General features: G+C 37.0%; 1 protein-coding gene across 5 annotated transcripts in view; it reads right to left on the bottom strand.

Annotated features, from left to right (window-relative positions):
• COL4A5 (collagen type IV alpha 5 chain) overlaps positions 1-22,650 on the bottom strand; it is a 228,983-nt gene that overhangs the window by 119,419 nt on the left and 86,914 nt on the right. For all 5 annotated transcript variants that reach the window (XM_032620467.1, XM_032620469.1, XM_032620470.1 and 2 more), the window contains exon 2: positions 3,332-3,391. In XM_032620467.1, the coding sequence (XP_032476358.1) occupies positions 3,332-3,391 (60 nt within the window). The remainder of the gene's footprint in view (positions 1-3,331; positions 3,392-22,650) is intronic.

Raw genomic sequence — 22,650 nt, 5'->3', positions numbered from 1 at the left:
AGGGTGCCAGGAGGGTCCTCTACCTAATTCCTAATACAGATGGTAGGGAAGGCTGACATTTGTTATGTGCCTACCCTTTGCTACTGGTTGTCAGGCAATTATTTAATCCTTACAGCTACCTAGATTTTACTGTAATTTTCCAACACTCACTAACATAGAAAATGGTGTAGAACATCTATTTCTGAAGGTCAAACTTTAAAAAAACCTGGTTTATGCTGCCTGCCCATATTTGAATAAAAAATCAGTCTTATTTTTCTTTATGGAATAATATTCTTCTCCCCCTGCCTGTCCTTTAAATATTGGTATTAATTTGGAGGCCCTTTTTGACCCTTTCTCACCCTTTCCCTGGGAAATCTCAAACATCAACACATTTTTCCCTAAAAAATGGGCTCACAGGGCCAACTATCTTAAACATCTCCACTTGAATATCACACAGATGTTAAAAAAGAAAAAGAAAAAAAGAAACAGGCTGGGACCTGGGACACTTTGCTACAGTGTTGCAATGCTTGCACCTGGACACAGCTCTCCCGGAAAAACAACACACAAAGAAACTATATGGGACTAAAAATAACTGCACGCATGTGCAGTTCGGGCAAATTCTGGACCCAAAAAGATACAAAAGATCAAAAAACCCAACTGCCACTTTTGAAGAGCCTGGAGCAAAAGCAGGGTACTGAGCATGCCCCCTGCACACACCACCACCAGAGGGGTGAGCAAAACACCTAAGCCACCCCTCTGGCCCGACCCCTGGATGCACCCCTACCCCTGCTGCAGCAGGGGCCTCAGTAAAGCCTTGCCTTAAAAAAAAAAAAAATCCATGATGTAGTTTCGTAAATGCTGTCTTTGCATCTGCTGAGATAGTTACATGGTAGGCTTATTTATGTTTAAAATTTGTATTTAGGGGGCTTCCCTGGTGGTGCAGTGGTTGAGAGTCCGCCTGCCGATGCAGGGGACGCGGGTTCGTGCCCCAGTCCGGGAAGATCCCACGTGCCCCGGAGCGGCTAGGCCCGTGAGCCATGACCGCTGAGCCTGCGCGTCCGGAGCCTGTGCTCCGCAACGGGAGAGGCCACGACAGTGAGAGGCCCACGTACCGCAAAAAAAAAAAAAAAAAAAAATTGTATTTAGCCTTTTAATATGGTGAATTATAATTTTGGTTTTCAAATGTTAAACCAACCATGCATTCCTTGCATAAACCCCACTTGGTAAGAACACATTATCCACTTTATATGCCATTGGATCTGATTTGCTAAAATTCTGTTCTTCATTTCTGCATCCATGTTAATGAGCTATAGTTCAATGATTTTTAAAATTTTATCTTCGTCTGGCTTGGGTATTAGGACATATTTGTTTCATAAAATTAGTTGGACATCAGCCCGAATGCTTCCTGTAAGGAACGGCACCAAGAAACGGAGGAGAGCTTAAACAAGCTTTATTTGGGAACGCTCCCGGGCGAGGTTCACTGGTCCCAGAGAAACGGGCCAGAGAAGTCGCGCCCGGGCGAGGGTTTGGGCAGCATTTATAGAGGAAGAAGGGAAAGGGGTGTGGCGAATCCTGAAGGGCGCAGGTTATTCCTTATTTGGTGGTCTTTCCGGGTATCGTGGCAATATCTGGTGCCGGCGGTCGCATCAGTCTTGGGACCGTTAGTCCCACCCCTCGAAAGGCGAGAAGGCTGGGCCGGGTGGAAAGTCCCCAGGTCAGTTCCTGGAACTGGGTGGTCCAGAAAGTTTCGGTCTGATGCAACCTGTGAGTCTGATTGCGTTCCCCTGCCTCGGGCCAGTTGGCCTTACACTTCCATTTTCTAAGTTTATGCAAGATTGATATTGTCTCTTACATAAATGTTTCACATAATTCATCAGTGAAAACTTCTGGACTGGAATTTTTATGTGTGTGTGGGAAGAGTTTGATACTTCAATTTCCTTAGTAGATATAGGGCTAGTCACATTTTGCTTCATTTAGTTACTTAGTTTTAGGTAATGTGTATTTCTCAAGTTATTTGTCTATCTTTCTTCAGTGTTCTTCATTCTGCTGTTAAAAGCCCACCTGGTAAACTGTTCTTTCTTATATTTTGCTTTTCAAATCTAGATTTCCCTCCTTTTTATTTCTCAATTTCCAGTGCTCTGTTGCGATTCTCTATCTGTTCACTCATTATTCGCAGAGTTCCCTTTAAATCAACAAATATATTTATCCTAGTCCAGAGTGTTTACTTCTTATCTTAAGGAGAGTTAATCTGATAAAAGTCATTCCGCTAATATCAGAAATGAATCCCTCTTGGTGTTTTTACTGCTACAGAAAGTAGCTTTACTATAAAACTATTCCCCTCAAGCTAATGTTATTCAAATAAGGGTTCTGTATAACACTCTTCAATTATTATTAATAGGTGTTCCATTAGAAGGAAGGAAAGTGGGTTAAATGGTTAAATAGAGCTTGGAAATACAGCACTGCAAAACAAACAAATAGGTTTCTTTACTCCAGGACTTTTAAACACCTTTAGTATGCTAGTGTACCTTCCATATGCCTAAATGGAATATGCTCTTGAGATATTATCCCAAACTTTTTCATATATCATTAGTAATATTCAATAATTCATTCAAAAATATTCACTGAGCCCCAAAGAGTGAAGACTAGGGTATGATCACCTTCCTCCTAGTACAATTCCTTTTTGGCCACAATTCACTATCCCTTTTTAATCTTCTGTTTTCAATGTCAGTCACTGATTCATAGTGGCTAGGTTTATGCTACTTAATCATCACCAATACTTACTTTGTAATCATCATATCCATATAATAGGGATGCTGTTGTGGTTAAAGTGAGATGAAAACAGAGACAGACCATCCTTAACTTAAATGGATTAGATAAAAATACATGAAATTGTATGGTAACTAGCACAGATTAGTAGCCTGATAAATGTTTGGTTCCTTAAGAATTTTGCATTCTTTTGCCTATTAAGTCATTGACTGCAACAAGATTCATCAGAGGTTGGCAGACTACAGCTCTCAGGCCAAATTCAGTCAGATCCCTGTTTTGTATAGTACAGGAGCCAATAATGTTTTTACACTATTAAAGGGCTACTTTTAAAAAAGGAGAAAATTATGTGACAGAGACCTTATGTGCCTCACAAAGGCTAAATTATTTACCATATGGATTTTTACAGAAAGTGTTTGCTGATCTCTGAGATATAGTCTAATCCTTAAAGCAATCTAAAAGAAGCAGTAGAGTAAAATTCATTTTATTTAATTAGATGCTGAGGTACAAGCCCTGTTTTTTTAAAAAAATATTAAAATCACGATTTTAATGGTTTTCCAAGTTTTTTAAGGCTCATCTCATATCTTACCTTTTCTCCTTTTATACCACTACAATCACACTTTGATCCTGGAGAACACCCATAGCAAGCCTATAAGGAAGAGAAAAAGGGAGGAAAATCATTAAATATGAACCTGAAAACCAGACTCTGACTTATAGCTCAAATGAATTCAATAATCCAAACTTGTAAAACAACTACCAGAAAAACATCTGAAAGGATATATACAAAATTGCAAACAATGGTTACCTCTGGGGAATCTTTCATCTTTTATTGTATACATTTCTGTTTGAACTTTTCAAAATGAGCAAATACTTATAATTTTAATCTCCCATTGCGGAGCACAGGCTCTGGACACGCAGGCCCAGCGGCCATGGCTCACGGGCCCAGCCGCTCCGTGGCATGTGGGATCCTCCCGGACCGGGGCACGAACCCGTGTCCCCTGCATCGGCAGGCGTACTCTCAACCACTGCGCCACCAGGGAAGCCCGAAAAATGTCTTTTTATAAATGAAAAAGAAATCCATATAACTTCCCTGTAATATGATTTTCAGCTCTAAGGAACTCATTTTCTCTCCTAACATCACTTATAAGAAATTACCTCTCAATCTATATTAGCAAAGACCTTGGCAACTAGCCAAAGATGCCTGCCACTTAAAGTCCCTTGCTCTTCTGCATTCATGAGCATGAAATACATACTGTCTTTTACCACCTTTCTTTTCTTTGCTTCCACTATTCCATCACTAGTAGCTCAGTCTCTAATAGCTCCAAGCTTTACCACAGAAGTTGTTCCCACAGCCTAGGTGTCCTAAATAGCCACTCGTAACAACTTCATTCACTCATATGAGGAACTGAGGTACTAGAGCCAGAAAAATATACTCCTCCAAAATAAGAATCTGTAGGACAAGAAGACAATAGATGATGTCTGCCATCCAGAACTATCCTTTACTCTGGCATGAAGCTGAACTGCTTAGAAAAACAAATAGTAATTAGTTTAACATATGTAGATAGCTCAGCATTTATGTACAATAAGGGGTTACGCTTCTCATCAAATAAGAGAAATTTTTATGTGATGTAAATACCAAATAATGTTTATCAATGTTCAGCCATGGGAGACTATGAATTAAAATGTACGATAGCCTCTGTCCCATCATTCCGCGCTTTCCTTTACTCCAATCACTACCAGTGTACCTTCCCCAATCCTTAACAAACTACTAACCTTGTCCTTCTGGTTAGAAATCCTAACCCACTCAGCTGCAACTCGAAGTCACCCTCATACTGAAACTCCTTTTCCTGATTGTAACAGCAAACTACAGGGGCTTGATGTTGGGGGAAATTTCTCATGCACATTGCAAAAGACCGTTCCAATAACAGATGTGAACTTGACATTTCTAATTGAAACAGTTATATAGCCACTATTTATTATACATAGGTGATTAGGTTATATACTCTGCTTTTAGTACTATATACCAACTACATTAAGAGTTAAATAGATTTTTATTTTTTTAACATCTTTATTGGAGTATAATTGATTTACAAAGGTGTGTTAGTTTCTGCTTTATAACAAAGTGAATCAGCTATACATATACCTGTATCCCCATATCTCCTCCCTCTTGCATCTCCCTTCCACCCTCCCTATCCCACCCCTCTAAGTGGACACAAAGCACCGAGCTGATCTCCCTGTGCCATGCGGCTGTTTCCCACCAGCTGTTTTACATTTGGTAGTGTATATATGTCCATGCCACTCTCATACTTTGTCCTAGCTTACACTTCACCCTCCCCGTGTCCTCAAGTCCATTCTCTATGTCTGCGTCTTTAAAAAGGTTCTTCAGAACCTTTTTTTTTTTTTTAGATTCCATATATATGTGTTAGCATACGGTATTTGTTTTTCTCTTTCTGACTTACTTCACTCTGTATGACAGTCTGTAAGTCCATCCACCTCACTACAAATAACTCAATTTTGTTTCTTTTTATGGCTGAGAAATATTCCATGGTATATATGTGTCACATCTTCTTTATCCATTCATCTGTCGATGGGCATTTAGGTTGCTTCCATGTCCTGGCTATTGTAAAAAGAGCTGGAATGCACATTGTGGTACATGACACTTTTTGAATTATGGTTTTCTCAGGGTATACGCCTAGTAGTGGGATTGCTGGGTTGTATGGAAGTTCTATTTTTAAGGAACCTCCTTACTGTTCTCCATAGTGGCTGTAACAATTTACATTCCCACCAACAGTGCAAGAGGATTCCCTTTTCTCCACACCCTCTCCAGCATTTATTGTTTGTAGATTTTTTGATGATGGCCATTATGACCAGTGTGAGGTGATACCTCATTGTAGTTTTGATTTGCATTTCTGTAATGATCATAGTGATGTTGGGCATCCTTTCATGTGTTTGCTGGCAATCTATATACCTTCTTTGCAAAAATGTCTGTTTAGGTCTTCTGCTCATTTTTAATTGGGTTTTTTTTTTTGATAATAAGCTCCATGAGCTGCTTGTATATTTGGAGATTAATCCTTTGACAGTTGTTTCGTTTGCAAACATTTTCTCCTATTCTGAGGGTTGTCTTTTCGTCTTGTTTATGGTTTCCTACGCTGGGCAAAAGCTTTTAAGTTTCATTAGGTCCCATTTGTTCATTTTTGTTTTTATTTCCATTACTCTAGGAGGTGGGTCAAAAAGGATCTTGCTGTGATTTATGTCATAGAGTGTTCTGCCTATGTTTTTCTCTAAGAGATTGATAGTTTATGGCCTTACATTTAGGTCTTCAATCCATTTTGAGTTTATTTTTGTGTATGGTGTTAGGGAGTGTTCTAATCTCATCCTTTTACATGTAGCTGTCCAGTTTTCCTAGCACCACTTATTGAAGAGGCTATCTTTTCTCCGTTTTATTATCTTGCCTCCTTTATCAAAACTAAGGTGACCATATGTGCGTAGATTTATCTCTGGGCTTTCTATCCTGTTCCATTGATCTATCTTTCTGTTTTTGTGCCAGTACCATACTGTCTTGATTACTGTAGCCTTGTATTATAGCCTGAAGTCAGGGAGTCTGATTCCTCCAGTCCTGTTTTTCTTTCTCAAGATTGCTTTGGCTATTCAGGGTGTTCTGTATTTCCATATAAATTGTGAATTTTTTTGTTCTAGTTCTGTGAAAAATGCCATTGGTAGTTTGATAGGGAGTGCACTGAATCTGTAGATTGCTTTGGGTAGTATATTCATTTTCACAATGTTGAATCTTCCAATCCAAGAACATGGTATATCTCTCCATCTGTTTGTATCATCTTTAATTTCTTTTATCAGTGTCTTATAGTTTTCTGCATAAAAGTCTTTTGTCTATTAGATAGGATTATTCCTAGGTATTTTTTATTCCTTTTTTTTGCAATGGTAAATGGGAGTGTTTCCTTAGTTTCTCTTTCAGATTTTTCATCATTAGTGTACAGGAATGCAAGAGATTTCTGTGCATTAATTTTGTATTCTGCCACTTTACCAAATTCATTGATCAGCTCTAGTAATTTTCTAGTAGCATCTTCAGGATTCTCTATGTATAGTATCATGTCATCTGCAAACAGTGACAGTTTTACTTCTTCTTTCCTGTTTGGATTCCTTTTATTTCTTTTTCTGCTCAGATTGCTGTGGTTAAAACTTTCAAAACTATGTTGAATAATAGCGGTGAGAGTGGGCAACCGTGTCTTGTTCCTGATCTTAGTGGAAATGGTTTCAGTTTTTCACCATTGAGAATGATGTTAGCTGTGGGTTTGTCATATATGGCCTTTATTATGTTGAGGTAAGTTCTCTCTATGCCTACTTTCTGGAGAGTTTTTATCATAAATGGGTGTTTAATTTTGTCAAAAGGTTTTTCTGCATCTATTGAGATGATCATATGGTTTTCCTTCTTCAGTTTGTTAATATGGTGTATCACATTGATTGATTGCTGTATATTGAAGAATCCTTGCATTCCTGGGATAAACCCCACTTTATCATGATGGATGACACTTTTAATGTGCTTCTGGATTCTGTTTGCTAGTATTTTGTTGAGGATTTTTACATCTGTGTTCATCAGTGTTATTGGCCTGTAGTTTTCTTTTTCTGTGACAACTCTGGTTTTGGTATCAGGGTGATGGTGGCCTCATAGAGTGAGTTTGGCAGTGTTCCTCCCTCTGCTATATTTTGAAAGAGTTTGAGAAGGATAGGTGTTAGCTCTTCTCTAAATGTTTGACAGAATTCGCCTGTGAAGCCATCTGGTCCTGGGTTTTGGTCTGCTGGGAGATTTTTAATCAGTCTCAATTTCAGTGCTTGTGATTGGTCGGTTTATATTTTCTATTTCTTCCTGGTTCAGTCCCAAAAGGTTGTGCTTTTCTAAGAATTTGTCCATTTCTTTCAGGATGTCCATTTTATTGGCATATATTGCTTGTAGTAATCTCTCATGATCCTTTGTATTTCTGCAGTGTCAGTTGTTAATTATCCTTTTTCATTTCTAATTCTATTGATTTGAGTCTTCTCCCTTTTTTCCTTGATGAGCCTGGCTAACGATTTATCCATTTTGTTTATCTTCTCAAAGAACCAGCTTTTAGTTTCATTGATCTTTGCTATTGTTTCCTTCATTTCCTTTTCATTTATTTCTGATCTGATCTTTATGATTTCTTTCCTTCTGCTAACTTTGGGGGTTTTTTGTTCTTCTGTCTCTAAATGCTTTACGTGTAAGGTTAGTATGCTTATTTGAGATTTTTCTTGCTTCTTGAGGTAGGATTGTATTTCTATAAACTTCCCTCTTAGAACTGCTTTTGCTGCATCCCATAGGTTTTGAGCCGTCATGTTTACATTGTCATTTGTTTCTAGGTATTTTTTTATTTCCTCTTTGATTTCTTCAGTGATCTCTTGGTTATTTAGTAGCATATTATTTAGCCTCCATGTGTTTGTATTTTTTATAGTTTATTTCCTGTAATTGATATATAGTCTCATAGTGTTGTGGTCGGAAAAGATACTTGATAAGATTTCAATTTTCTCTAAATTTACCGAAGCTCGATTTGTGACCCAAGATATGCTCTATCCTGGAGAATGTTCCATGGGCACTTGAGAAAAAAGTGTATTCTGTTATTTTTGGATGGAATGTCCTATAAATATCAATTAAGTCCATCTTTTTTAAGGTATCATTTAAAGCTTGTGTTTCCTTATTTATTTTCATTTTGATTGATCTGTCCACTGGTGAAAGTGGGGTGTTAAAGTCCCCTACTATTATTGTGTTACTGTCAATTTCCCCTTTTATGGCTGTTAGCATTTGCCTTATGTATTGAGGTGCTCCTATATTGGGTGCATAAATATTTACAACTGTTATATCTTCTTCTTGGATTGATCCCTTGATCATTATGTAGTGTCCTTTGTCTCTTGTAATAGTCTTTATTTTAAAGTTTATTTTGTCTCATATGAGAATTGCTACTCCAGCTTTCTTTTGATTTCCATTTGCGTGGAATATCTTTTTCCATCCCCTCTCTTTCAGTCTGTATATGTCCCTAGGTCTGAAGTGGGTCTCTTGTAGACAGCATATATATGGGTCTTGTTTTTGTATCTATTCAGCCAGTCTATGTCTTTTGGTTGGAGCATTTAATCCATTCAAGTTTAAGGTAATTATCGATATGTAGGTTCCTGTTACCATTTTCTTAATTATTTTAGGTTTGTTTTTGTAGGCCTTTTCCTTCTCTTGTGTTTCCTGCCTAGAGAAGTTCCTTTAGCAGTTGTTGTAAAGCTGGTTTGGTGGTGCTGAACTCTCTCAGCTTTTGCTTGTCTGTAAAGGTTTTAATTTCTCCATCAAATCTGAATGAGATCCTTGCTGGGTAAAGTAATCTTGGTTGTAGGTTCTTCCCCTTCATCACTTTAAATATGTTCTGCCACCCCCTTCTGGCTTGTACAGTTTCTGATGAAAGTTCAGATGTTAATCTTATGGTGATTACTTGTATGTTAATTTATTGTTTTTCCTTTGCTGCTTTGAATATTTTTTCTTTGTATTTAATTTTTGATAGTTTGATTAGTATGTGTCTTGGCATGTTTCTCCTTGGATTTATCCTGTATGGGACTCTCTGCACTTCCTGGGCTTGACTGTTTCCTTTCCCATGTTAGGGAAGTTTGCAACTATAATCTCTTCCAATATTTTCTCAGTCCCTTTCTTCTCTTCTTCTTCTGGGACCCCTATAATTCAAGTGTTGGTGCATTTAATGTTGTCCCAGAGTTCCCTGAGACCGTCCTCAATTCTTTTCATTCTTTTTTCTTTATTCTGCTCTGCAGTAGTTATTTCAACTATTTATATTCCAGGTCACTTATCTGTTCTTCTGCCTCAGTTATTCTGCTATTGATTCCTTCTAGAAAATTTTTAATTTCATTTATTGTGTTGTTCATCATTGTTGGTTTGCTCTTTAGTTCTTCTAGGTCCTTGTGAAATGTTTCTTGTATTTTCTCCATACTATTTCCAAGATTTTGGATCATCTTTACTATCATTACTCTGAATTCTTTTTCAGGTAGACTGCCTATTTCTTCTTCATTTGTTTGGTCTGGTGGGTTTTTACCTTGCTCCTTCATCTGCTGAGTATTTCTCTTTCTTCTCACTTTGCTTAACTTACTGTGTTTGGGGTCTCCTTTTTGCAGGATGCAGGTTCGTAGCTCCCATGATATTTGGTGTCTGCCCCCAGTTGGTGAGGTTGGTTCAGTAGGTTGTGTAGGCTTCCTGGTGGAGGGGACTGCTGCCTGTGTTCTGGTGGATGAGGCTGGTCTTGTCTTTCTGGTGGTCAGGACCACAGCCAGTAGTGTGTTTGGAGTGTCTGTGAACTTAGTATGATTTTAGGCAGCCTCTCTGCTAATGGGTGGGGTTGTTTTCGTGTCTTGCTAGTTGTTTTGCATGGGGTGTCCAGCACTGTAGCTTGCTGGTCGTTGAGTAGAGCTGGGTCTTAGCATTGAGATGAGGATCTCTGGGAGAGCTCTTGCTGATTGATATTATGTGGGGCCTGGAGGTCTCTGGTGGTCTAATGTCCTGGACTCCGCCCTCCCACCTTGGAGGCTCAGGCCTGATGCCCGGCCAGAGCACTAAGACCCTCTCAGCCACATGGCTGATAGGAACTCTAAAGCTCAGATGCTCTCCTCAGAACGTTCAACATTCAGATTCCACCTATGGCACAGATAGCAGCCTACGGCAAGATCAATCCTCCCTTATGACCAAGGCAACTTCTGGCTTCTTCACATCTTTGCTTGGAGATGTAGAAAATTCCTTTCCCATTCTCTCCTGTAGCCCGTTGATATCTACAGAAAAATCTGTTTGAATTCAACTTGAAAATTTAATTTATATTCTATTTATTCCACCTAGGTTACGATAACGGCTCCAGTACTAAGTTCAAGAAAAAAAGGCAACTGTAATACAGAAACCAACCACTAGGTGCCATTTTCCATACAGTTATAACCATGATGCCCACAAGGAAACAACCCCAAGTTGACATTTGTTTAATGGAACAATTTGTTTTTTACCAACATCTATTAATACTGATTAGGTGCTTAATAAGCACCAAGCACAATATTAGGGCTATGAGTTATACCAAAAAATGCGTGCTGCCTTTAAGGAACTTCCAATCTAGCAAAAAACAAACAAACAAACTAGGCCCACCAAACAAATGAAAATAATACTTAAATACAATGGAATAATGATATAGCAGACAATGGTAAGAGAAAGAGCTCTAAGCTACAAGAAATACATCCTGATTTTACCTCAGGAATTGATTCATTAGATGACTATGGATAAGTCATTCCTATACCCTAGCGCTCAGTTTTCTCTTTGGTAAAATTATAGAGATGGACAATATGATATCTTCAGGTAGCATCCAGCTTTTACAGGCTGTGATTCAGTGGGATTTCCCAAGTGAAAACAAGTTTTATAATCAGTAATTGTTATCAAACTTAAGAGAGTTCCCTTGAACTTGGGAGTATTCATAATGGCTCTGTAGAGAACATAAATAACTCCACTTCAATTTCTAAAAATGGGCAGAAATATATCTAGAGGAAAAAATGGCCATGCTAGGCAATAAAATTAAAATACAAATTTTTTGTGAAGAAAGAGTCAGCAAAACAAACATTAAGTACCTCAGTCTAAAGGACTTCATAAGTACACATGGAAAAAGTACAGTAGGAGATAAGGCCAAAAAAAAACTTTCAAAAACTGTGGAAAAAACTTATTTAATTCTACAAAGTCACTGAACACTGTTGAAGCAAGAAAACAGGTGCAACTATAGTAATGGTGTATACTTTTTAGTGGGGGAGAAAATAATAAAAAGTATGAAAAAATTTTTATTATCATGTAGTAAAACACATCATGAAGATACAATAATTAAAACAGTATGGGCGCTTCTCTGGTGGCACAGTGGTTGAGAGTCCGCCTGCTGATGCGGGGGACAGGGGTTCCTGCCCCGGTCCAGGAAGATCCCACGTGCCACGGAGCGGATGGGCCCGTGAGCCATGGCTGCTAAGCCTGCGCGTCCGGAGCCTATGCTCCACAATGGGAGAGGCCACAGCAGCGAGAGGCCTGCGTACCACCAAAAAAAAAAAAAAAAAAAAAAAAACCAGTATGGTATTGCTCAATGAATAGGCAGCTCAATAAACCAAAATACAATGGCCAGAAACAGATCTACATAAACACACACACACACACACCTACTATAAATATAAGTTGGCATATGAAATAGATATGAAAATATTGTATTGTTCAACATATGATACTAGGACAAGTACAGAAAATAAATTTAGATATCAGGCTCGTACAATAAAAAATACTAGATATAGGACTAAAAGTACAAATAAAAGCAAACTTCTGTATGCATTAGGATCACTTACAGAACCTCACAAAAATTCAGATACTACAACCCCATCCTAAAGATTTTGTTTCAGTAAGCTTGAGGTTGGCTATCAGAATCTGAAATTTTAATAAACATCTCTAGGTGATTCTGATTCATGTGTTCTAAGATATATACTACAAAATAACGGCATAGGGAAATGATACCCCAATAATGGAGTTAGGTATCCAGACTGATATGTCTACTTAAAAAAATATATTTTATGCTTGAAAAAAAGTAAAAATATCTTAAAAACCTCAAAGAGAGGCACAATAGGATTTATCAGGCTAAAATCTAGGGGGTAAAACCCTAGTAAGCTGACCACTGAAACTACTTTTACCCCGAGGGCAAAAGTACACATTTACAAAACTTGGAGAATTTGAGATTCTTGTTTTACAGTGTAAGGGAGTCACATACAAAATAACCTCAGGGAATTTCAAGAAAAAGATATCTTAGGTCTCAGCAGAGAGGTACAAGGGAAAAAGATCCTTGAGAAGCTGTAACCACAAGCTGGCCCTCATACAGATTTGCAGTACAAATCAGCATTTAGCTGGGTGGTCCACTAACCTCAAACTGTAAATTTGTTCAGAGTGGATGCAAACTGCCTTGACCTCCCAGAGGCTGGGCAGAAATACATATAAATCCTATGTAGAAGAGCATACCTTCATATTAAGCTTCAAAGAATTCCAAAATATCCTTTTTGAAAGGAAAATAAGCTATCCCATTCAAAAATCACTAAGCATACAAGAAAACAAAATACCATAAGCAAAACACAGGAGAAACATCTCACAGCAGAAACTACTCAGCAAAATTTCTAATATTAGAATTAGACACAAAATATATAATGACTATTTTTACAATGATGAAAGGTTTTTAACTGGAAGAAAATAAAGGGACCAGGAAATGGTAATGAAAAAGAAAAAAAAAAAGTACACTAGCTGAATTGAAATATGAATTCTACAAGTAAAAGCTATAAAATTTAAAATTCAATGGATGAGCTTCACAGCAGACTAGATGCAGCTGAAGACAGTTACACACTTAGTAAAGTAAAAAGAAATTATTTATAATGTAACATGGAGATGAAACACATGGTAAATGTAAAAGAATAGTTAAGAGACATGGAAGGAAGAGTGAGGTGGTATAGCAAACAGGTAATTTGGGTTATGGAAGAAGACGTGAAAGAGGGAATGGGGCAGAGGCAATAGTTAGAGATAATGCTAGAAAGTTTTTAAGAACTAATAAAAAATATCTGTAATTCTAAAAGTCCAGCATATCCAATGGAAGAAAAGACAAACCCCAAACTGGATGCAAAACAGTGTAATGTCAGAACATAAAACCAAACCAAACCAAACCAAAACAAACAAAAAAGCCCCATGGTCTGGAGGCAACCTAAGCGCCCATCATCGGATGAATGGATAAAGAAGATGTGGCACATATACACGGTGGAATATTACTCAGCCTTAAAAAGAAATGAGGTTGAGCTATTTGTAATGAGATGGATAGACCTAGAATCTGTCATACAGAGTGAAGTAAGTCAGAAAGAAAAAGACAAATACCGTATGCTAACACATATATATGGAATTTAAGGGAAAAAAATGTCATGAAGAACCTAGGGGTAAGATAGGAATAAAGACGCAGACCTACTGGAGAACGGACTTAAGGATATGGGGAGGGGGAAGGGTGAGTTTTGACAGGGCGAGAGAGAGTCATGGACATATACACACTAACAAACGTAGTAAGGTAGATAGCTGGGGGGAAGCAGCCGCAAGGCACAGGGATATTAGCTCGGTGCTTTGTGACAGCCTGGAAGGGTGGGATGGGGAGAGTGGGAGGGAGGGGGACGCAAGAGGGAAGACATATGGGAACATATGTATATGTATAGCTGATTCACTTTGTTGTAAAGCAGAAACTAACACACCATTGTAAAGCAATTATACCCCAATAAAGATGTTTAAAAAAAAAAAAAAAAAAAAAAAAAAAGCCCCATGGTCTTAAAAGCATCAAGAAAGACAAGAGAGACTGTCTTCAAAGGGGTGACAATTAATTTACAGATTAGTTCTCAGAAATTAAACAGAAGCCAGAAGACCATGAAATTACATCTTTAATATGCTGAAAGAAAATTTTCAACCTATATTTTTTACCCAGTGAAAATACCTTTCAGGAACAAGATAAAAATACAAATATTTTCAGACAAACGAAAACTGTGAAAGTATGCCCCCAGCAGGACTTCACAAAATGAAATTCAAACCTTTCAAATATCTTCTCCTGTATGTGAAAGGAAAAATAAATGACGTGGAGGGTCTAAAATACAAAAAGGGGGACTTCCCTGATGGTCCAGTAGGTAAGACTCTGTGCTCCGAATGCAGGGGCCCGGGTTCAATCCCTGGTTGAGGAACTAGATCCCGCATGCTGCAACTAAGAGTTCACATGCCGCAACTAAAGATTCTGCAAGCTGCAACTAAAAAGATTCTGCATGCTGCAAATAAAAGTTCCCACATGCCACAACAAAGATCGCACACGGGGCAGTGAAAATTCTGCATGTCACAACTAAGACCCAGTGCAGCCAAATTAATAAATAAATATTTAAAAAATAAAACACAAAAAGAGATTAAGAGAAAAAAGTAATAAATTTGTGGTTGAAATTAAATAAATACTAACTATAAAACACAATTATAAAAACAGGTGCAGGATTCAAAAATACAGTACTAAAAGATAATACAAGGTAAGTCAGGAGAGGATGAGTGAAGTTAAAGTATTCTTCAACCCTTGTAACTGTAAAAAACAAGTATGGGCATTAATTACTTTAGACTTTGGTAAGATAAGCATAAAACCTAGGAATTCTAAATTCTATGATAAACCTTAAAAGAAGATAAGCAAGGTTTTGCAAATTATTAGAGGACAATACTCAAATCCAAAAGAAGAGGAAAGAGAAAGAGAAAGAAAATGCTATCTTAGAGAAGGCAATACAACTAAAGGAAATGTATCAGCAATTATATTAATTGCAATTAAGTATAAAATGACACAGCATGAAGAAATAAATCAGACAAATTTGGAATATGGTACATTAATAAAAAAAAAAAAACTAGCATGGATTATTTAAAAAGTCAATGCCGGGCTTCCCTGGTGGTGCAGTGCTTGAGAGTCTGCCTGCCGATGCAGGGGACACGGGTTCATGTCCCGGTCCAGGAAGATCCCATATGCTGCGGAGCGGCTGGGCCCATGAGCCATGGCCGCTGAGCCTGTGCGTCCGGAGCCTGTGCTCCGCAAAAGGAGAGGCCACAACAGTGAGAGGCCCACGTATCGCAAAAAAACAAACAAACAAAAAGTCAATGGCATGCCACTTGTAAATGACAGCTTAAGGAACTCTATGAACCAACTCCCTAACGAAACAACAATAAATGATGAAATCTAGAAAAAAAACTAAAAATTTAAGTCTCTGGATATTGTCTGAAAAACCTATAGCAAATGAAGAAACACTTATTCAACAACATTTACTAACTCTCAGTATGAACAGCAAGAATCTATAATAGTATGGGACTCTAACACCCCACTTTCACCAATGGACAGATCATCCAACATGAAAATAAATAAGGAAATACAAGCTTTAAATGACACATTAAACAAGATGGACTTAATTGATATTTATAGGATATTCCATCCAAAAACAACAGAATGCACTTTCTTCTCAAGTGCTCATGGAACATTTTCCAGGATAGATCATATCCTGGGTCACAAATTAACCCTTGGTAAATTTAAGAAAATTGAAATCGTATCAAGTACCTTTTCCAACCACAATGCTATGAGACTAGATATCAATTACAGGAAAAAGTTTGTAAAAAATACAAACACATGGAGGCTACACAATACACTACTAAATAACCAAGAGATCACTGAAGAAATCAAAGAGGAAATAAAAAAATACCTAGAAACAAACAACAATGAAAATACAACAACCCAAAACCTATGGGATGCAGCAAAAGCAGTTCTAGGAGGGAAGTTTATAGCAATACAGTCCTACCTCGAGAAACAAGAAACATCCTAAATAAACAACCTAACCTTACACATAAAGCAATTAGAGAAAGAAGAAGAACAACAAAAAAAACCCAAAAGTAACCAAAAGGAAAGAAATCATAAAGATCAAACCAGAAATAAATGAAAAAGAAATGAAGGAAACAATAGTAAAGATCAATAAAAGTAAAAGCTGGTTCTTGGAGAAGATAAACAAAATTGATAAACCACTAGCCAGACTCATCAAGAAAAAAAGGGAGAAGAGTCAAACCAACAGAATTAGAAATTAAAAAGGAGAAGAAACAACTGAAACTGCAGAAATACAAAGGATAATGAGAGATTACTACAAGCAACTCTATGCCAATAAAATGGACAACCTGGAAGAAATGGACAAATTCTTAGAAAAGCACAACCTTCCAAGACTGAACCAGGAAGAAGTAGAAAATATAAACAGACCAATCACAAGCACTGAAATGGAAACAGTGATTAAAAATCTTCCAACAAACAAAAGCCCAGGAACAGATGGCTTCACAGGAGAATTCTTTCAAACATTTAGAGAAGAATTAACACCTATCCTTCTGAAACTCTTCCGAAATATAGCAGAGGGAGGAACACTCCCAAACTCATTCTATGAGGCCACCATCACCCTGATATGAAAACCAAAGATGTCCCAAAAAAATAAAACTACAGGCCAATATCACTGATGAACATAGATGCAAAAATCCTCAACAAAACACTAGCAAACAGAAGCCAACAGCACATTAAAAGTATCATACACCATGATCAAGTGGGGTTTATCCTAGGAAAGCAAGGATTCTTCAATATACGCAAATCAATCAATGGGATACACCATATTAACAAATTGAAGGAGAAAAACCTTACAATCATCTCAATAGATGCAGAAAAAGATTTCAGCAAAATCAACACCCACATATGATAAAAAACCCTCCAGAAAGTAGGCATAGAAGGAACTTACCTCAACATAATAAAGGCCATATATAACAAACCCACAGCCAACATCATTCTCAATGGTGAAAAACAGAAACCATTTCCACTAAGATGAGGAACAAGACAAGGTTGCCTACTCTCACCACTATTATTCAGCATAGTTTTGGAAGTTTTAGCCACAGCAATCAGAGAAGAAAAAGAAATAAAAGGAATCCAAATTAGAGAAGAAAAAGTAAAAGTGTCACTGTTTGCACATGACATGATGCTATACATACAGAATCCTAAAGATGCTACCATGAAACTACTAGAGCTAATCAATGAATTTAGCAAAGTAGCAGGATACAAAATTAATGCACATAAATCTCTTGCATTCCTATACACTAATGATGAAAAACCTGAAAGAGAAATTAAGGAAACACTCCCATTTACCATTGCAACAAAAACATAAAATACCTAGGAATAAACCTACCAAGGGAGACAAAATACCTGTATGCAGAAAACTATAAGACAATGATGAAAGAAATTAAAGATGATACCAACAGATGGAGAGATATACCATGTTCGTGGATTGGAAGAATCAACATTGTGAAAATGACTATACTACCCAAAGCAATCTACAGATTCAGTGCAATCCCTATCAAACTACCAATGGCATTTTTCACAGAACTAAAACAAAAGATTTCACAACTTGTTTGGAAACAGAAAAGACCCTGAATAGCCAAAGCAATCTTGAGAAAGAAAAACAGAACTGCAGAATCAGGCGCCCTCACTTCAGACTATACTACAAAGCTACAGTAATCAAGACAGTATGGTACTGGCACAAAAACAGAAAGATAGATCAATGGAACAGGATAAAAAACCCAGAGATAAACCTACGCACATATGGTCACCTTATCTTTGATAAAGGAGGCAAGAATATACAATGGAGGAAAGACAGCCTCTTCAATTAATGGTGCTGGGAAAACTAGATAGCTACATGTAAAAGAATGAAATTAGAACACTCCCTAACACCATATACAAAAATAAACTCAAAATGGATTAAAGACCTAAATGTAAGGCCAGACACTATAAAACTCTTAGAGGAAAACAAAGGCAGAACACTCTATGACATAAATCACAGTAAGATCCTTTTTGATCCACCTCTTAGGGAAATGGATGAAAGATAAATAAATAAACAAATGGGACCTAGTGAAACTTAAAAGCTTTTGCCCAGTAAAGGAAACCATAAACAAGACGAAAGGACAACCCTTATTTTGGGAGAAAATATTTGCCAATGAATCAACTGGCAAAGGATTAATCTCCAAAATTTACAAGCAGCTCATACAGCTCAAAATCAAAAACAAAAAACCCAATCCAAAAATGGGCAGAAGACCTAAATACACATTTCTTCAAAGAAGATACACAGATTACGAATAAACACATGAAAGGATGCTCAACCTCACTAATCAGTAGAGAAATGCAAATCAAAACTACAATGAGATATCACCTCACACCAGTCAGAATGGCCATCTTCAAAAAATGTACAAACAATAAATGTTGGAGAGGGTGTGGAGAAAAGGGAACCCTCTTGCACTGTTGGTGGGAATGTAAATTGATACAGCCACTATGGAGAACAGTAAGGAGGTTCCTAAAAAACTAAAAATAGAACTTCCATACAACCCAGCAATCCCACTACTGGGCATATACCCTGAGAAAACCATAATTCAAAAAAAGTCATGTACCACAATGTTCATTGCAGCTCTATTTACAATAGCCAGGACATGGAAGCAACCTAAGTGTCCATCGACAGATGAATGGATAAAGTTGTGTCACATATATACAATGGAATATTACTCAGCCATAAGAAGAAATGAAATTGAGTTATTTGTAGTGAGGTGGATGGACCTAGAGTCCGTCATACAGAATGAAGTCAGAAAGTGAAAAACAAATACCATATGCTAACACATATATATGGAATCTAAAAAAAAAAAAAAATGGTTCTGAAGAACCTAGGGGCAGGAAAGGAATAAAGACACAGACACAGAGAATGGGCTTGAGGACACAGGGAGGGGGAAGGGTAAACTGGGACAAAGTGAGGAAGTGGCATGGACATATATGTACTACCAAAATAGATAGCTAGTAGGAAGCAGCCGCATAGCACAGGGAGACCATCTCGTTGCTTTGTGTCCACCTAAAGGGGTGGGATAGGGAGGTTGGGAGGGAGACACATGAGGGAGGAGATATAGGGATATATGTATACATGTAGCTGATTCACTTTGTTATACAATAGCAACTAACACAACATTGTAAAGCAATTATACTCCAATAAAGATGTTAAAAAAATGCCATATGCATACAATATAATACTATGCCATATCATCACACAAGGGCTACTCTCACAAGTCTCATAAACTCTTAGAAGATAGTAATTTAAGATTTCAAAACAGAAGTCATCTTTGACTTGCCTACTCTTAACACAAAACCTCCATTTTGGGGGATGGAGTGGGCACAGAGTCGCCATTCTTTAACAGTCCAAGGGTAAAAATTTACGTATCTTTTGTTACATCCCTTCATTTGATATCCTGACACAATCCATAAACAGATCTATTTCTTCCGAATAAATGCTATCAATAAAAGAATGTCAGCAGAGTTGAAGGAGGTCTTAGAAATTACCTAATATACCTCCCTCATTTTAAATATAAAGAAATGGACAGCCAAAGACAGCGCCAGAGCTAGAATTAGTTTCTTGACTTTTTCAGTATTCCAAACTGATTCCCATATACTTTCAAATTCTGAGCAAAAGCCAGTATGTCTTGCCAGACTTTTTATGAAGAGGAAACGTTTTCTCACTATCATAAATGTATTTCTTTAAAAATCAAATTATAGGTGAACCTATTAATCAGTTTGAAAAACTTTTAACCAAAGCAGCACCTGCCACTTCCTATAAACCCAGAACTAAAAAATACATGGAGACTCATTAAAAATTTGATGACTACAACATGTGATTCACCAATACTAACATAGGTAATGAGTTTCCTTGATTAAAAACATTACAATTTTTAAGATAACTAAAGAAAAAGACACACTCATTTGATTTTCAAGATTCTATTTTTTTTTTCCAACAGGGATGGAAGAATGTTGGGGAAAGGAGGCGGTGGCCTAAACCTTAGTTTATGTGTTTATGCTCATAAACTAAGGTTGATCAAAGTGAACCCAAATATTTAAAGATAGCAGGTATCAGACAGTGGAGCTCTTCTGGCATCTGGTCTGGACAAATTACCAAATGCTTTATTACCAGAAGTACTTTAACCTTAAAAATCCACAAACAAGTTACTCACATTAGCTTTAGTGATTTTACATTTAGGGTGGAGAAGCTATACCTATTTTGGGCAAATTTTATTATTTCCAAGTATTATTGGATACCATTTGGAAATATGTGAAATGGAGGAACTTTTTAAAAAATTAGGTTACTAGATACTTTTAATGGTGTTTGTATAAATGGGATTTTTACATTAGAAAATTACCCTAAATCAGAATGGCATTTGTTGAGAGTAGATTCTATGATTGGCAGATAGGAAGAAAAACCAAGTGTAAGGTACCTTAATCAAGAGCAACTTTCTCCCCAATTTTAGGTACCAGTAACCATAAATTAAATTTGAGAAGTTTTTATTGAGTCTGGCTCTGTACAAATTAATATGGAGTGTAGGGAGATTATTAAATATCTTATCTCTCTAGAAAATTTTATAACCTAAAAAGAGGAATTAGAGAAATAAGCAAATTAGTATTTATTAGACAGAATAAGATAAATGACACAAGATGAACATAAAGTATTATGAACACTGAAAAAAGAAAAAATGCTTAGAAAACTGGTAACACACACAAAAATTTTTTTTTCATATGTTACTCTCGTAGATTTTTCCCTAGCAAGAATTTCCAAAGTTTTTAAGTGGTACAAGCAATATTTGAAGGAAATAAGTATCTATAAGCATATTCATGATCTAACTTTGAAAATAAACACAAGTAAGGATCACATCACAGAATTAGCAGCTTTCCAATTCTTAGCTCTGTATGATCTATGATATCCACCTAAAACATTTCTAGCCATCCAGCCTCACCTAGTTAACACCTCTAGTGATGAACTCATAATGCAGCCCACAGTACTAAGGTTTAAGACACTTGTGCAGTAAAAGATTTAATCTGCTTAAGTCTCTTACAAAGAAAATTCAACAATGGGAACTCAAGCAAGTAACAGATTAAAATCACTTTAAAATGAGATCAACCCAATGAATCACTTAATAAAGCTGTAATATAAGCAGAAGAAGAAACATTTAATTTCCCTACTCAAACTAAAAGCAGTTATTTTACTTTGTGAGTAGAAGGAGATGGACAGTGCTTACACATAAATTGTTCCTGCTGGAATTATTATTCATTTTTAATATGAAAACTTCATATGAAAATCTGGTGATATATACATTTTCAGCAGTAAAACGAAACATACATTCTTTTTACATCTCCGGACGCGCAGGCTCAGCGGCCATGGCTCACGGGCCCAGGCGCTCCGCGGCATGTGGGATCCTCCCGGACCCGGGGCACGAACCCGCGTTCCCTGCATCGGCAGGCGGACTCTCAACCACTGCGCCACCAAGGAAGCCCCAAAACATACAATCTTAAGTGATACTATCATATCCAACCTGCCACTAAGGGATTATAAGCATGAGATAAATGTATTGAAGATTTTAGGGTGAAAGGGTTGTAGAATAATAAAAATGATAACCAACATTTTAATAGCCCTTTACAATTTACAAATGATATGATATATATCACATTTGGTCGTCTCAGTAATATTGCTGGGATGTATACAGCTATACTTACCTATGGTATCAGATGTAGAAAATGGGGATTTAGAGAGCTTAAATGACTTGATATAGGACCACATAGTAAGCTAACACTTACACTCAGATTTTTGTCTTTTGCCTCCAAATGCTATGTTCCTTCCACTACTAACTGTGGAAGAAAGTATCCAAAATTTCCAATTAAAAATCAGTGGTCCAGAATGATGGAATTATAAACATGAGTAACATAATAAAATCATTGGATTTTATGTTATAATTTATTTCTGGACATTATGAAAACTTCCAACAGCATTTAAAATGACTTACTTTCAGATAAATGAGTTAACCACAACTATGGGTTCACTGAGAAAAGAAAATTGAGAAGTAAAATAAACCTTGATTTTGTAGCAAGAAGATTTTTATAGACTGGCTATTGAAAGCACTGTGGCTTTCCATTCTACCAGGCCTATACAGACATATCCTGAGTCTCAACATCTTTCTTAGGATTTCAGTAAAGCGGTTCCATTAATGTAAAGAGGTTAGCACAAGTTGAACTTATCTGAGTTATTTGTGGCCTTGGAAGAGTTCTAACATCTCAGATAAAAGAAACAAGCAGAAAGACCGCAGTACCATGATAATAAGAATAAAAACTTCAGAGTTCTGCTGAGCATAAATATGTCTGGAATGTCTCCTATGAAGCAGTCAAAACCTGTCTTCTAAGTGCATTTAAG

The sequence above is a fragment of the Phocoena sinus genome, chromosome X (assembly GCF_008692025.1).
Source record: "Phocoena sinus isolate mPhoSin1 chromosome X, mPhoSin1.pri, whole genome shotgun sequence".
Lineage (NCBI taxonomy): Eukaryota > Metazoa > Chordata > Mammalia > Artiodactyla > Phocoenidae > Phocoena > Phocoena sinus.
This window is presented reverse-complemented; position numbering and strand designations above follow the sequence as displayed.